Source organism: Engraulis encrasicolus, chromosome 10 (genome assembly GCF_034702125.1).
Source record: "Engraulis encrasicolus isolate BLACKSEA-1 chromosome 10, IST_EnEncr_1.0, whole genome shotgun sequence".
Lineage (NCBI taxonomy): Eukaryota > Metazoa > Chordata > Actinopteri > Clupeiformes > Engraulidae > Engraulis > Engraulis encrasicolus.
Genome location: NC_085866.1, coordinates 11,482,131 through 11,498,343, shown reverse-complemented (window position 1 = coordinate 11,498,343; position 16,213 = coordinate 11,482,131). Strand labels below are relative to the sequence as shown.

Below are 16,213 nucleotides of genomic sequence, written 5' to 3'. Positions count from 1 at the left end.
AAGTGGTTGGGGTTAATATGAATGGGAGTCAATGGGAGGTTCCCAGAAGGACAGGTGTGTGTGTGTGTGTGTGTGTGTGTGTGTGTGTGTGTGTGTGTGTGTGTGTGTGTGTGTGTGTGTGTGTGTGTGTGTGTGTGTGTGTGTGTGTGTGTGGCAACATCTCTGCTTCCCTGGGCACCATATACCACCAACCAGCCTCTGAAAAAAAGACACCCAGCGAGGCCAGGTGTATCTGATGGTGCGGCTCTGATCCCGAAATAGCCTGTTAAATATCCATCATCAAGATAGTATAGTGGCTGCAGTCATGCCTCTGGTTCAGGCAGAGGTGGGAGCCTCCATCCACGGCCCAATCTCCACCCACCCTCCCTCCCCCCATGAAGGAGGAGGTGCCGTGACTGGATTAGTTCCCCTGCTCACTGCGCAGCGACCAGACTTTCCTGCTCATAAGTGTCAATTTGGTCCCACACCGGCCAAGCGTGACGGCCATTAGAGCCTCATTCCCTGGAGTGATGAAGCGGGGAAATAAGGCCCGGCAGCAGAACTGCAATGGCTACTACCGCCAATATACTTGTGAGGGTGGATCGAACTGACGCAATTTCTGTGTTCGTCCTCAAAACAGCTGTTCCTACAGTAAGGCCGCTTTACACTTGCAGTAATATACACTCACAGGCCACTGTATTAGGCACACCTGTCAAATTCCTTTTTTTTAAAAGTACTTTTGTGGGGGCTTTTTTTTGCTTTATTATTACAGGACAGTGTGAGTGTAGACAGGAAATGATTAGGAGAGAGGGCTGGGAAATTACCCTGGCCGGATTCGAACCGGGGTTCCCGTGAGCAATGTGGGGGGCTTAGTGAGTTGAGCTACAGCGCCCCCCACACATGTCAAATTCATTGACAAAGTTTCTAATCAACCAGTGTCATGGTGGCACTGGCCGAAAAATGGCCATAATGTAGTATGGAAAATCGGAGGTGTGGCCTGAGGACTTGAGCAACGCTATGCACTTTCAAATCTTGCCTAGCACTGGCATGTATCAGACCATGTTTTCATCAATTTCATAATCTCTACCTGAGATACTAGTCAGCCCTCCTCCTGTGGTCACATACCGACGTACTGTAAGCTACGCAAACTGTCACATACTCACTTTGCATCAGTGGTCGAAAAATGCTAAATCTGTTTAAGGAAGACACTTTTGGCTGTCCTCGACAATCCTAGCTTTTCACTAGCATAGGCCTACCTGCCGAGCTAATAAGGAAAGACAGCAAAGAAGACAACTAGAGAAACAGACAGCGCAACCTCGAAGTTGAAGCTGTGTTGGCATACAAAATCCCTCCCATGCAGATTTGATAACGCCTTTCAGATAACTAGGTCTTGATGTTATGAAACTACGTTACGTTACGATCTCTTCCAGAGTAATCTTTTTCTAGGAATATTATTATTCTGTTAGTGTGTGTGTGAGTGCGTGCGTGTGCGTGTGTGTGTGTGTGTGTGTGTGCGTGTGTGTGTGTGTGTGTGTGTGTGTGTGTGTGTGTGAGTGCACTTTCTCAAATGAATCCCGGACAATTGGTGCCATACGGCAGCCTCCACAGCGGAGGCAATGTGGGAATGTGGTTGTGTAATAATCCAGCCTATCCAATCCAATTCAATCTAATCCAACACCTTGTCATCCAATGGTTAACTAAAGACCTGGAGAGGTCTACAGACCACAATATCTCCTGGTTTCTGAACTCTAGTTCAAACATTACTTCTATGTTTGTGACAAGCATCTTGTTTTCTTAGACTTTTTTGAGGTTTGAAAACATTGCATCTTGTGTGTTATTTAGACCATTTGTAATTTTTTTGCAAATAAAAATGCTCTAACATGCTCGAAATGACAATATTTTCATTTGAAATTCAGGGGAAAGGTTGTCTGTAATTTTTAGAATGAAACAACAATGTTTGTTTAACTCAAACACATACAGTACCTATCCATGGTAAAATCAGGCAAACTGAAAACTTGGAAGTGGTCTCTAGCCTTCTTTTTGCAGTACCGCTTGAAAAAAACTGTTCAAGCCTGCATATGTGAATGTAGTGTGTGTCTGTGTGTGCAATTCAGGAAAAGCTGGATGTGGTTGGTGCGAGCAGCACACCCAGTGCGGCTTCGCTTTTCTCTGCATGTCATGTAGCTCTTCTTACCTTGGTGGGTGTCTCGCACCCATCACCATGGTCTGTGTTGCCAGTGCCACAACAGCCCATAGTCATGGCACCCGTTGTTATGACACCCATGGTCGTGGTGTCTGCTGTCTGCTCAATGCTTTTCCACCTGTCTCCATGCTTGCAGGCAAGCTGGGAGGCGGATTGCACGGGTCTCAGTGGAAGACAGGACCCATCTGTGTGAGCCTGTGAGTCTGGCAGAGTCTGTGGGGCATGGGGTGGAGAGGGAGTGTGTGTGTGTGTGTGTGTGTGTGTGTGTGTGTGTGTGTGTGCCTATTTTATTTGTATGTTTGGATGGGAGAGTTGGAGAGATACTAAAGTTACTGCTGCAGGGAGGCCTGTAGCTAAAGCAGCATCATGAGGCAGCCAGCCAGCCTGCAGTGCCAGCTATGCACACCAACCACTGCAGTCCCTATACCTTCATACCTGCAGGTCCCCTCTATCAACATGGGATGGAGAGGGAGTGTGTGTGTGTGTGTGTGTGTGTGTGTGTGTGTGTGCGTGTGCGTGTGCGTGTGCGTGTGCGTGTGCGTGCAGCCAGCCAGCCTGCAGTGCCAGCTATGCACACCAACCACTGCAGTCCCTATACCTTCAGGGCTGAATCGCATGCAGGTCCTCTCTATCAACATCCAACTTTCCCAACATGGAAAAGCATTTCCTGTGAAATATAACATGCATGAAGCATGTCAACACATTTTCTGTTTACCAAGTGCATCCCTTGACTGTGATTTCACCTGAAATTGTATGCGACATAACATATAGTAGGCCTACTGTATGGATGCATCTTTGGCTCTGGCTTTGGCTTGGGCTGTGTAGACAGGGTGTGTGTGGCTGTGGCCAGACAAAGGCCAAGGATGGACAAACGGCTGGTGTGAAATTTATGAGCTGTGTTTTGCACTCCCACCACAAATTTTAACTTCCCAAAATGTCTGTTAGAAAAGTATTTGCAGTGCTAACACCTTTTGACACTAAGCCCTGTGTGTGTGTGCTTATGTGTGTGTGCGCGCACACATTTTGAGAGAGGGTTGAACAAGAACCTGGCTTATAAAATATGGATTAAGCTGCCATTCAAGATTTAGTAACCGTCAGAGTTGAATTCACAATTGCAGAACTAGTTCAGCTAAACAGAAACGGACACACAAAAAAAGTTCCTGACCAAAACTTTCCACAAATGTGGGTCTGGTCACATAATTTCAGGAACAGTCATCTTTGAAATGTATTATCTACTCAACTGGTAGCTGCAGGAATCACAACTAGGCTGGTAACTATGGAATAATTCACAACCATACCTGTAACAAAGACATCTTTTTATTTCCTTTTACTTTCAGGGGGGTGAGGGGGGGCATATTAATCCGTAGACAGCACAGTCAAAGATGGAGACAGGAGATCAGTGGGAGAGAGAGATGGGGTGAGATTGACATGACAGGGCAGTCGAAACTGTCCCCATGCAGGGACTGCAGGCCCACCCCGAGAAAGTATTTTAAATTAAACAAATTCAGTTTATCAATTCTCAATGGCATTGCATAAAATACTGAGAGAAATTATTTTTTTTAAAAGGCCAAAGTCAATAAGTACAGGCTTATTGCATAGGCTACTGTACATAAGGTCAAATGACTTTTCATGTGACCGTACAGTAGCCTATGCAATTGTTGAACATGCCAGTCTTGGTCAATGCCTTTACGATCTACACGTCCAGGAATGCAGACAAAACAAAACAAAGCAAAAAGAATGGCCCAGTTCTACAGTCACAAGGGCTACAGGAGAGATTATGGTATTTCTTGTCATCAACATAACTGATAGATAGTTGTATAAAATCACAATAACCAGGAAAAAAATAGATGGCAATGAGTGGCAATTAGCCAATTAACTATTGTGCGCACTACTGTCTGTGTCCATGGTGTATGTGACACAAAGTAGCGTCGGTGAGACAAAGACATATTATTTTACAAATTCATTGTAATGGTATTATTAATGAGGAAGACATTTCTGTGATTATTGTTTGTCAATAGCCTATATGATCTAATAAGACCCTTAGCATATTCAATGATCCAAGACACGTTTTTTTGTCAATAAAGGTCGCATCTTCATTGACAAAAATGTTCTAAACGATCATGTCACACGGGGAAAGAGGACACTGAGAAATTCCTCCATCATTACAGTAATGTGGTATTTGACTTTGCATGCCACCCTGGACGAGCTGGGCTGTCTTGGAGAGAGAGAGAAATGAGGTTGCCCCGCGAGCATTTCCGAAGCCCACAGCATTCATCTTCTGACATCTTGAATATGTTTGCGGGCCGCGGCCCCCTCGGCCAGACACTGCTTCCAGCGAGCGTCTGCCTCTCCCCCCTGCTCCTTAATTTGTTTAGATGTTGATTTATGAACTAATTGCCCCTAATTGCCGCTTAGCACCGCCATTAATCCAAGCTGTCTGGGTTCCTGAAGCACATTAGTCGAGATTTGTATAATGAAGTCATTAGTTCAATTATAGAAGTAAGAGAGAGAGCAAGCAGGAATTGAACATAACTTCAAAAAAGAGAGATTGGCTTTGATGACGGAAAATGGTGAACAGGTGAGATACAAACTTTTGGGCTACCCACCACTCTCATAAGTCGTCATCATTTTTCTGTCTTCTTTTTTTTATCTTGCATTTGACTGGTCAGAAAACATACAGTTGAATGATAGTTGGATGTATAGCTACTGTTAGTGAACTGTGTGTGAAGTTGATATGTAGTAAATGGTAGCCCACTCGTTTGTCTCGGACATCTCTGCCACTGTACGTAAAAATGTCAGAATCACTTCTCTTCACTTACTGGACTTTGTGTTTCTGGGAAACAGACCTCATGCTGAATGAGTAGCTTTTTGATTTTTGCCAGGCAACATTACTTCCATCGTTTCAAGGAATAGTTTCCTGGTACAGCCAAAAGTAGATTCCGCGCAAAACAAGATCATCGTCTGAAATTTCCTAAACAGATAATGGTCTTACATCATTTTCAAGCATGTCGAATTTCATTGTTACGGGCACTGATCTTACATCATTGTGAAATAGATCCTATGACACTAAATAGACTTGAACATGATCCATTAAAATTGGTTTTAAAAGGTATTACACTCATTTGGAATCCTTTAACAATATCCCTCTGCCTTGCCCTTGTATTGAGAAAACTGCATCGGAGGTTAGCTCACTTTGAAGAGCTCTGTCATATCCTGCAGGAACATGATCCATTGATTACTCCAAATGCACCAGGCGTTTAGTTTCTCTCCGGCACCCCCTGAGACATTTGGATGGGGCTCTTTCGGGGTGAATCTGGATTTTTTTTTTTTCAGTTTCAGTGAGGTCATTGCTTTCCACCGTTCCTGCATAAGAGATATCACATACAGTATACAGCACATGGGTTTACAAGAGGAGAAAATCACAGTTCCAAGGCTTAATGTGGTAGCCTCTTACTGCAGCTGGGGTCGCCGGCGACCCTATTCACTTGCTGAAAATGCTTAACTACACCATAACAACATTGCTATGACATCACAGAGAGCCATAGTGCTGCGCTATGTTTTTATCCCATATTGGTTTTGCAGAAATCTGACAACTATTTTTGTTTATTTGGCCTGTTTTATTCAGTTCATTGGTCATGCATCCTCTCCTCAATATACATTTTATATAATTAAAGCAGTCTGTCGTAACAAAAAATCTATTGAGTGTTTATATAGTAGTGATCAATGTGAAGTGTGATTTGCTCAAGATGAAGCAGTGAGAGAAGGGTCCTTTGTTGTTTCAGGCGTTGCTGGCTCAGAATTTGTCATCACGCCGATCAGTTGATCTCCTTCCTCATGGAACCTTATTGGACGATAACATCTTCTTTTGCGGTTGGTTGAGGATTTCGGATGACGACCACAGATGCGTGCAATCACTAGTAGGGCAGCGACGCTTGCCACAAAGGCCCCAGAGAAGCCCAGGAGGATGCCATAGACCAGGGGCCACACCCCGTCCAGCAGGCGGCGGGGGTTGGGGGGCACTCGCCGACGCTCCACCACCAGCTCCAGGTGCTGTCTGGTGAGGTCTCTCACTGTGGATTCAGGGGAAAAGCAGAAGTCAGTGTAATAATCAGCTGATGTGGAATAAATGTGCAGCCATGATCTAATCATGCAGGGGTGGGGAACCTATGTCTCGAGGGCCGTTTTATCCGGTCCATAATATAATTTTAATGTTATGCAGCTTCACATGAAATATGACATGTTTTTTAAAGGAATCTTAGAAATTACATTTGCAATACAATTACATTATATTTCAGGGGACCTAAAGAAGGTGGGGTCTGTTTTAACGGTGGCTGCCTTCAATAAAGGCCTTAAGTGCAGGGAAAATCCTAGTACAGCCATTAGTTCATAGTACGGCCGTTGGAGGAATTTGAAGGGGGCCTCGAATGATAAAGGTTCCCCAGCCCTGGGGCCTCATGTACAAAGACTTCCATAGATTTTTTACTGAATCTTTGCGTAAGTGAATATCTGAAAAAATGCATTTGCGCCTGAAAATTTTAAATGTATCATTCCACACATAAACAGGTGTTCATGCTGATTCATGTGGTATGTCCAATTTCACATGGAATTTAGTAAACGTGCACTTTTTCATGTTAAGTCAGTATTGGTACATCTGAAAATGTTCGTGGAAAGTTACTTACGGAGCTTTTTTGTGCATAAGTAAGTTTTGTACATGAGCCTGGTCTAATGGTTAGGGAGTAGGCTTTTGGAATTGGATTGGAAGGTTGCAGGTTTGAACCCCATATCATCCATGACTGAAGTGCCCAACTGCTCCAGGGACTATAACCAATACCCTGTAATAACCGTAAATGACTGTGGAGAGTAGAGTCAGCTAATGTAATGCAATGCGGTAAAGTACGGTGGTATTATCATATGGTGTTAGCATCAGTGAAAAAAGTGAAAAGTGAAAGCCCATTGGGAAACTCCAACTCCCATTGTCATTGTGACACAGCACTCCACAGAACACAAGTGAACACTGCACACAACAAAATTGCATTTATGCCTCACCCGTGCAAGGGGTCATTCCTAAATGGCGCCCCTAGGGATCAGTGCGGTGGGACGGTACCATGCTCAGGGTACCTCAGTCATAGAGGAGGATGGGGGAGAGCACTGGTTAATTACACCCCCCACCAACCTGGCGGGTCAGGAGTCGAACCGGCAACCTTTGGGCTACAAGTCTGACGCCCTAACTTACATTGTCGTATGGCTCCCTTTCCTGTGAACGTCTGTCGGCTTCCTTCCTTGCTTGTTGTGTGTCTCTTGGCATTGTTCTCCTCAGCTGTCAGACGCTCAACATGGCGGTGGTATTCCTCCACGTAGTGCTCCAGGCTGAGGGTCTTGGCCTGGTTGATGTTCTTGGCTACCTCTAAAGGTGGTGGGGTTGTATTGGGGATGATGGTGGTGGAGGGGAGGGAGAGACAGCATTGGGGGTGCGTTCCAATATGCAACCTTGCGTCCTCCACTTGTGCTTGTGGCCTCGTACCAGGAAGTGATATGTCATGATGACATCACTGACAACAGTATTATATTTCAATATCTCGCAAAAGCTCAATTGTAAAGTCATTTTCTAATTTGCAAACTGGATGGTGAAAGAAGAATAATCCCCCCAAAAATTGAAAAAAGTTGTGGCTAGGCTGACAGTGGGGAAACTTCATTGTTTACTCCACAGAGGAGGGGCCAGGGGGCGAGGCGATGCTACAAGCACAAGTGGAGGACGCGAGGTCCCATATTGGTACGCACCCTGGGAGTCAGTTGGAGTGACACATGAAAACCATTTCCTCAGGACAAACAAACATTTGCGCAGCTCATCCAGCCTCTTCTCTGAGAGCCGTGCCTGGGCTGAGAGCTCCTTATGTGCCACATTAAGTAATCAAACAAAACCAAAAAAATCCCTTACTGACACAGGCACGAGGACAGGATCAGAGAGGAGGAAATGAATTCACCAGAGTAAAAAGATGGCAGACAGGCTACCCCATGGTCCCGCGAGCAGAAGAAACGCGAAACGTGCCTAATTAATCTGCACCAGGCGGCTGCCTGCGCTGCGAGTGGACATTTTCTGACGTCGAGTCATTTACCAACTGACAATTAAAGTGCTGGTAATTGTCTCCTCTGTATCAGCGGCGAAGCCCTCGTCTCCGTTCGAGAGGCTATTGCTTTCAGGCAGCGCCACATGTTTGTTTTGACTGAAGTATGTTCTTATGCTGTCACGCTTGTCATCTTATTTTCTCTCTTTCTTCCTAGCTACCCTCCTTTCCTCTCTGCCTCTCAATCTCTCTCTCTCTCTCTCTCTCTCTGTGTCCTCATCCCTCTCTCCCTCTCCCCCTCTCTCTCTCTCTCTGTGTCCTCATCCCTCTCTCCCTCTCCCTCTCTCTCTCTCTCTCTCTCTCTCTCTCTCTCTCTCTCTCTCTCACTCTGTCCGTTCCTCTCCCTCGTTTCTCTGTTGGATGATGAAAGGAACAGATGGTAGGTAGTGGATCTGGTGCTGGCTCCAGTGAGCCTGCTGTCAGATCATTTACACCTTCTCACATCCGACGCCACTCGAGTGTGGAGGCTCCTGCACAGCATCCGCCATGTGCCAGAAACTCGCATTGTGGAGTATATTTCACAGCACCTTTCTTTTCTTTTCTTTCTTTCTTTCTTTCTTTCTTTCTTTCTTTCTTTCTTTCTTTCTTTCTTTCTTTCTCTCTCTCTCTCTCTCTCTCTCTCTCAATCTATCTATCTACCTCTCTCTCTCTCTCTCTCTCTCTCTCTCTCTCTCTTTCTCTCTCTCTCTCTCTCTCTCTGAAAAAAAATGGAGGGAAATACAGTAGATTGCTCAGATGGACCCACCAGTTTTGATTGCATAAAAAAATAGATCTGTCCTCATTTCATTTCATTATGTATGTCTCACAGAGTGCAAATGATGTTTTCATCCCTCTGACAGAAGTGCTGTGATATCTCGCGATTCTGTGCTTTTTAGAACATCACCAAACTATATGAAGAGAGCCATAAGGCAGCCATTCTGCAGTCACTTTGAAAGGTCTGTTTGATTATCAGCGTAGGCAGACGTTCATAGCATGGTTAATAATCAGCCTGTGTGTTTGAGGGGCATCACAGAAGATGGTTCTTCACAGCTGCTAAAATGCACTGGCCACCAGTGTTGAATAGTAGCCAGCAGTAGGTACTGAAGAGCATCTAAATCTTACCACATAGCTTCAAAGAAATTAAGGAATAGAATTGAATATGTGACATAAGATGATGTTCACTTCTCTACAAAAAAGTTGTCATCGCACACTCCAATCGTGTAAGCAATCATTTTTCAGCTTTTCAGATTATGTCTTCATAAGTGTCATTTCATGAACAGGTGGTGAATTAAAAAAAAATGCATAGAAATTATCTGATTTCGATAACACCTTTTTGTCAGTTATAAGGCAAAGTTCAACCAGTTTCTTGATACCAACATTTTATAGCATTCTGTGCTGAAAAGGTTTTGATTCTACTTCATTTTCTCTCAGAAATCTATCACTATATTTCATACTATGGTGTCATGCTGTGTTCAATATTACTCTATGTTTTTGTCACTCTTGTGTCACATCCCAGTAATTCCTGTCTGTTGTCTTCCTAATTTGTAAATTCATTTGTAGTTTCATGTGCCATCAAGTACCATACATGATAAGTGTGTGTGTGCGTGTGTGTGTGTGTGCATGTGTGTGTGTGTGTGTGTGTGTGTGTGTGTGTGTGTGTGTGTGTGTGTGTGTGTGTGTGTGTGTGTGTGTGTGCGTGCATGCGTGTGTGTGTGTGTGTGTGTGTGTGTGTGTGTGTGTGTGTGTGTGTGTGTGTGTGTGTATGGGCTGTTCGCCCATGCCTGACCTATTGCGATGTCGACTCTGCCAATCTGCTGTAGCGCGTGAGACAGCCTGTCGTAATACGTCTGTTCTCCATGCAGCTGCAGCCAGTCTGTCAGGGCAGTCCGACACTGGGCCACGCTTTCAATATCTGACACGCAGAAGAATACACACTATCATCCACCCATAATGACATAATACACATCTACACATCTAAAATTACACTTCCTAAAATTAAATGAGGATAAAACTGAAGTGTTGCTCATTGGGCCTAAGGAAAAACGTGCAAAACTCCACTCAAGCCTAGGTGACCTAAGCATACACATTAAAGATAAGGTTACTAGCCTAGGTGTGGTCATAGACTCGGATTTGAGCTTTGAGCCTCACATCAACAAGATAACAAAATCTGCTTTTTTCCATCTTAGAAATGTTAACAAAGTGCGCGGCTTGGCCCCCCAACAAGACGCTGAGAAACTTATTCATGCCTTTGTCACCAGTAGGATAGACTACTGCAATGCTCTCTTCTCTGGTCTCCCAAAAAAATTAATTGACAAATTACAACTCATTCAAAATTCTGCGGCAAGAATCCTAACAAGAACCAGAATGAGAGAGCACATCTCTCCTGTCTTGGCAGACCTGCACTGGTTACCTGTCTCTTACAGAATCGACTTTAAGATTCTGCTCACAGTATTTAAAGCATTAAATGGACTTGCCCCTAGCTATATCTCAGACATGCTCTCTTTTTATGCCCCTGCTCGAGCTCTCAGGTCCACTGATGCCAAGCTGCTAAGGACCCCCCACCCCCCGCAGAAGAAGATCGGCGACGCCGCGTTTGCCTGCTATGCGCCCAAGAGATGGAACGCCCTCCCCATCGAGATTCGATCAACCACCTCCGTCGACTCCTTTAAGAAGCAGCTGAAGACCCACCTCTTCATCCTTGCCAACTCCTAGCTGCCAAGGCGTCATAGTGTCCCAGCTGCCGCAGCGCCCTTACCACTCGCAACCAGCCCTGGCAGGGGGCTCCCCTAGGTGGCCTCTGGTCTCTGCCTGAGGTTTCTTCCTGACTATAGGGGGTCTTTTTTTTCTCAGACTTCACTGAGCTTTTTTTTCCCCCTTACAAACTATGAATCAAGCGAAAGGGAGTTTTTCTTCACCCCTGATGCCACCAGGGGCTGCACCTGAGCGCCCAATCTCTGTGTGACTATCTATGACTTATGATAGGCCCAGCCACTATGGACCTTACACATCTAAGAATCCTGGTCCTATCATACGTTGACCTTATGACTCTACATTCTCTGTCTATCTCTTCTTCCTCTGCCTTCCTGCTTTTTCTGCCTCTCCTCTATACCTCTCCTTTTAAATCTATCTCTAAAAATGTTTTTTTTTTTTCCATTTGTTAAGCACTTTGAGTTACATGCCTTGTATGAAACAGTGCTATACAAATACAATTATTATTATTATTATTATTATTATCTAGTCATTAACTTTAAAACACACACGTGCGTGCACACATGCAAATACACACACACACACACACATGCGCGCACTCGCACGCGCACGCACATGCAAATACACACACACACGCAAACACACACACACACACGCAGTCATACCTTCGTGAGTTTGCACTCATATCCATAGAAACACAAAAACAGAAGCACATTCCCTGTGCGCGCACGCATACACACGCACACACACACACACATTTGTGAGTTTGCACTCATATCCATAGACACACAAACACACAAGCACATGCGCTTACACACACACAAACACACACACACACACACACACACACACACACACACACACACACATTTGTGAGTTTGCACTCATATCCATAGACACACAAACACACAAGCATATGCGCTCACACACACACACACACACACCCAGTGTGAGGCAGCTCAGACAGCAGTCACGCTCATGCTGCTACACAGGCGGGGACTGTCAGGCCTGCCAAAGGCAGCGCGGGCAAGCACAAGTTCACACGAGTTTCTCACACACAATTAAACCTCGTGTAATCCTATTTCTCATATACAGGCCTGTGACCTTTTTAGAGTGACTCATTCTCTATCTATCTGTCAGAATGTGCCCCCTCACCAGCCCTCATCATCAACCCACCTACACACACGCACACACATGCAAACACACACACACACACACACTTGCAAACACACACACATGCACACGCGTGCACACACACACACACAGGCACACAAACACACACACACACACATGCACGCACGCAGACACACACACACACACACACACACACACACACACACACCCCATCACCTCGCCCACTGAATTGTATTGTCCTCACCTTTCACCACACTGCACACTGTCTGTTCATTCCTAATACATTTAATCACCATATCAACTAACTGCAACCCCCACACTCTTCCTTTTTGATCCCTGTTATGCATTTCTCTTTTTAATTAATTGCAAGTAAGTGAATAGAAATGCATATGAATGGTGGGGGCTGAAACATGTGTTTGACGAAGCTGCTTGAGAGGGCCAGTCAAATGCAACGTCGTCTGTGGTCTGTCAGCCAGCAGGGTGCCCACACACAACATGTGCCACTGAGACAGTTTGACTGACTGCTCGCTCGGGTGTGCTGAGAGGGATGAGGGAGGGACGAGAAAACAGAGAGCGAACAGAGAGAGGGTGATAAGAGGAGGAGACGAGAGAGTGAATAGATGTTATAGACAGAGTGGGAGAGAGAGAAATTTAGACAGATATGTAGATGGGGGGTGTACTGCCCTACAAAGGCAAAGTGGCTGAAATTGGTCTTCCTTACACCTCCTATATGTTGTGACAAACACCTTACGGTCCAAATGTGTCCTTTGTAGACATAGTTCTATGTCAAATTTGCATTAACTACAATATCCAACCAAATAATACAACTTTGAATGTGCGTTTCTTTGTTTCAATGTTCACATAGTTACTGCACTTTGCCTTTGAAGGGCAGTGTATATGGCAGTCTGCGAATGGTAAATTTAGCTTTATGATCAGATTGAAGTCAATGTTTAGACGTATGTTAAGACGTAATAGCACCTCCGTGCGTTTGTTGTCCAACTCTGTTTCAGACAGTGACACACAAAACGGATGACAGATGTGCTGTTGCATTTAACAAACTTCTGACTAGAGGACTACTCAAGGACAAATTGGGTACGTCTAGTTAACAAATCACAGTTTCTAAGAAAAGTGTGGAATATGTTATGGAGTGAAATCGCTTGAGTAAGCAGCACACTAAGTGAGCATATGGACTTTGGGGTCAATTTGGAGTGAAACAGACAGAAGGAAAGGGGTTAATATAATATGAAAAAGGCAAACCCTGCCAACAACACACAGACAGGCCTACCGTACCGCTAGCGTCCCTCCGTCGCCGCCGTCGCTGTTCCAGCAGGCCGAGGTCATTGTTCTCGGGGGAGAGCTGCTGGATGTGCCCCAGGACGTCCTCCTCGGGCCCGGCTAAGCTGGCGTGGAGGTTCTTGCACTCCGTCAGGGTCAGCAGGTCCACCAGACGCTCCAGCTGGTGCTGTCCCAGGTCCTCCGCCACTGCAGTGGTGCCCCGCCAGGCCGGCACAGCCAGCCAACCCAACGGGACAGGGGGGGCACGGAGGGGCAGCGGTCAGTGTGCGGTCATCAAACAGTGGGTGGTGCATGGGACATGGGACAGGACAGGAGGATGGGAGAGACGAGGAGATGAGAGGAGGATGGGTGGTGATGGTGGTGGTGGGAGGAGGCAGAGGGAGAGGATGGGGTAGGGGTGAGGGGTAGAGGAAGGTGTAGGAAAGGAAAGGAAAGGACGAGAAAGAGGAGGGAAGGAGAGAAAAGACGAAAGGGTTAGAGCAGGGTTTTCCAAACTGTGGTGCGTGCACCCCTGGGGGTGCGCGGCATGCCATAAGGGGGTGCACGAGCTAAATAGAGCAATGGTGGATATGTGAGTTTTTATTGGAAAAGAGGGTTCCCCAAAACAACTGTGCATAATGTGTAGTGAATGTGCAGTGAATCATACTTGCGGGGCCATCAACACATCAAAATATTCGCTTAGGGGGTGCGCAAACCACACTGAAATGTACAAGGGGGTGCGCAGGGGGATAAGTTTGGGAACCGCTGGGTTAGAGGAAGGGGTATGAAAGGAAGAGAAAAGAGGAGGGAAGGAGAGAAAAGAGGAAACAGTGAGTGGTGGGACAGGAGGGTGGTAGAGAAGATGAGAGGAGGATGGGTGTTGGTGGGAGGAGGCCGAGGGAGGAGAAGGAGTAGAAGGGGTAGGAAAAGAAAGGAAGATAAAGAGGAGGGAAGGAGAGAAAAGAGAAGGGGAAAGGGCAAAAACTGGTCAGAGGCTGCATGAGTAGCACTGGCGCATAACAAAAGAGCCCTGGGACTCATTTGGCTCAGCGCTCCACGCAGCTGCCACTGACACTTCCAATGAGTGGAGGCGAGAAGCGTGCTGACAGACAGTGCTGCAATGGTTGGCTTGTATATATACCCAACACTCTCTGCCCAAGTGTCAGCCAGGACAGGACTGGGAAGAAAAATGACAGTAGGCCAGGCATTTTTAGCGACAAACAGTCGGTAAGATATTGAGGGAGACAATGAAGCCTGTGACAACATTTTTACATTACATTAGTATTAGCAGACGCCTTTGTTCAAAGCGACTTACAAGGAGCAATTTAAACCAAAATCAACAGTCCACCGGGCAAATGCTCTGTATGCCATATGGTCAATCCAGCCATGGTGTCTGCAGACCCTTCAAACGCACACTGGCCCCTTTGGCCTCCATATAAAGCATATGTGTTTCAGTATCATCCCTGCTGTTGGCTGCACAGCAGGCTAATTATAATACAGCCACTGTTTCGACAAGCATCTTCAAATTTATACAGGCAAATTAAAGTGTCTTATAGACTGTCAAAGTTATTTAAGTGTCATAAAGAATGCAATTAGGCTTGACGCTTTTTCATTGAAATTTGTTGTCTAAATTGATGTGCAGGCAGTGCATGTCAAAACAGTAACAAAAACAAACACGGTAAGACATCGTGTTCGAGGTACAGAGCAGATTTAAGATGCTGTTATGCTCATTTGAGATAACTCACATCTGGGACTTGGACAGATGCGTTATGTCTCGGGAATGATGGCGCTTGTCTCAGGAGTGGGGAAGGATTTAATTAGTGGTGGGCATGATGGAAGTGACAAACCCACCATGCCCACCATCATTGTCAACACCACTCCTTAGATCACCTGCTAATGTTGATTCCCCAGCATGGTGACTTGCTTAAGGGAACTCGTGGTGCGTGCAGTAGGGAAGAAGAACGTCTAGTGGCAAAGAGCATCACTAGTGGATCCAGATGTGCTGGCATTTCCTCTCCCTCCCTCTCTGTCTGTCTGTCTGTCTCTCTGTCTCTCTGTCTCTCTCTCTCTCTCTCTGTCTCTCTGTCTCTCTCTCTCTCTCCAGACTCACCTGTGTCTTCACACATCCCAGAGCTGAAGATGGCAAAGATGAGCGCAAGAGGGAGAAAAGCAACAGCTTGCATGATGACAGCCGAGATGTCACCAAAGACAATTTGAAGAGCAGTTACATACAAATGTATGCTACAACATTTTTAATGACTATCTTAATGGCTTCCCTCATGAACTCCTTGAAGAGCCTGATGTCATAAAGACTAGAGTGTTTCTGAGAAATCTGGAACACTGTGCACTGCATAATGCCCACCAGAGGGCATAAGCAGGAGCACAGCATAGCAGGGCTAGAAGGATACAATGATTGTATTTGACACATGCAGAAATGCTTAGCATATTACATGCAGTGACATTACTGGTGTCCACATGTACTTTGTGTGTGTGTGTGTGTGTGTGTGTGTGTGTGTGTGTGTGTGTGTGTGTGTGTGTGTGTGTGTGTGTGTGTGTGTGTGTGTGTGTGTGTGTGTGTGTGTGAGTGTGAGTGTGTGTGTGTGTGTGTGTGTGTGTGTGTGTGTGTGTGTGCGCGCGTGCGCGCGCGTGTGCGTGTTTGTGTGTGTGTGTCTCATATTGTAATGTAATGCAATGTCATGTGTGTGCGTCATATTGTGTCATTGTCATTGATTTGTTATTTCTGCATCACTCTTTTTAGTCCCTGGATGGAACAAAAACAAAGTGTGTGTTGAAAGCGCTGTTCTTAAACTGT

At 45.6% G+C, this 16,213-nt stretch overlaps 1 protein-coding gene across 1 annotated transcript; it reads right to left on the bottom strand.

Annotated features, from left to right (window-relative positions):
* Positions 1-5,903: 5,903 nt before the first annotated feature.
* On the bottom strand, positions 5,904-15,683 carry LOC134457566 (transmembrane and death domain protein 1-like). The gene is made up of 5 exons (XM_063209575.1): positions 15,512-15,683; positions 13,417-13,608; positions 10,070-10,195; positions 7,416-7,586; positions 5,904-6,252 (listed from the first exon to the last, which is right to left on the bottom strand). Exons 1-5 carry the CDS (start codon positions 15,582-15,584, stop codon positions 5,924-5,926), a joined length of 891 nt encoding a protein of 296 aa, XP_063065645.1. The 5' UTR covers positions 15,585-15,683; the 3' UTR covers positions 5,904-5,923.
* Between the last annotated feature and the right edge of the window lie 530 nt (positions 15,684-16,213).

Coding starts and splice junctions, on each gene's coding strand:
- LOC134457566 (XM_063209575.1), bottom strand. CDS start 15,584: ATGCAAGCTGTTGCTTTTCTCCCTCTTGCGCTCATCTTTGCCATCTTC. Junction 13,609..15,511: donor TGGGATGTGTGAAGACACAG/GTGAGTCTGGAG, acceptor GCACCACTGCAG/TGGCGGAGGACCTGGGACAG. Junction 7,587..10,069: donor CAGAGTCGACATCGCAATAG/GTCAGGCATGGG, acceptor CACCACCTTTAG/AGGTAGCCAAGAACATCAAC.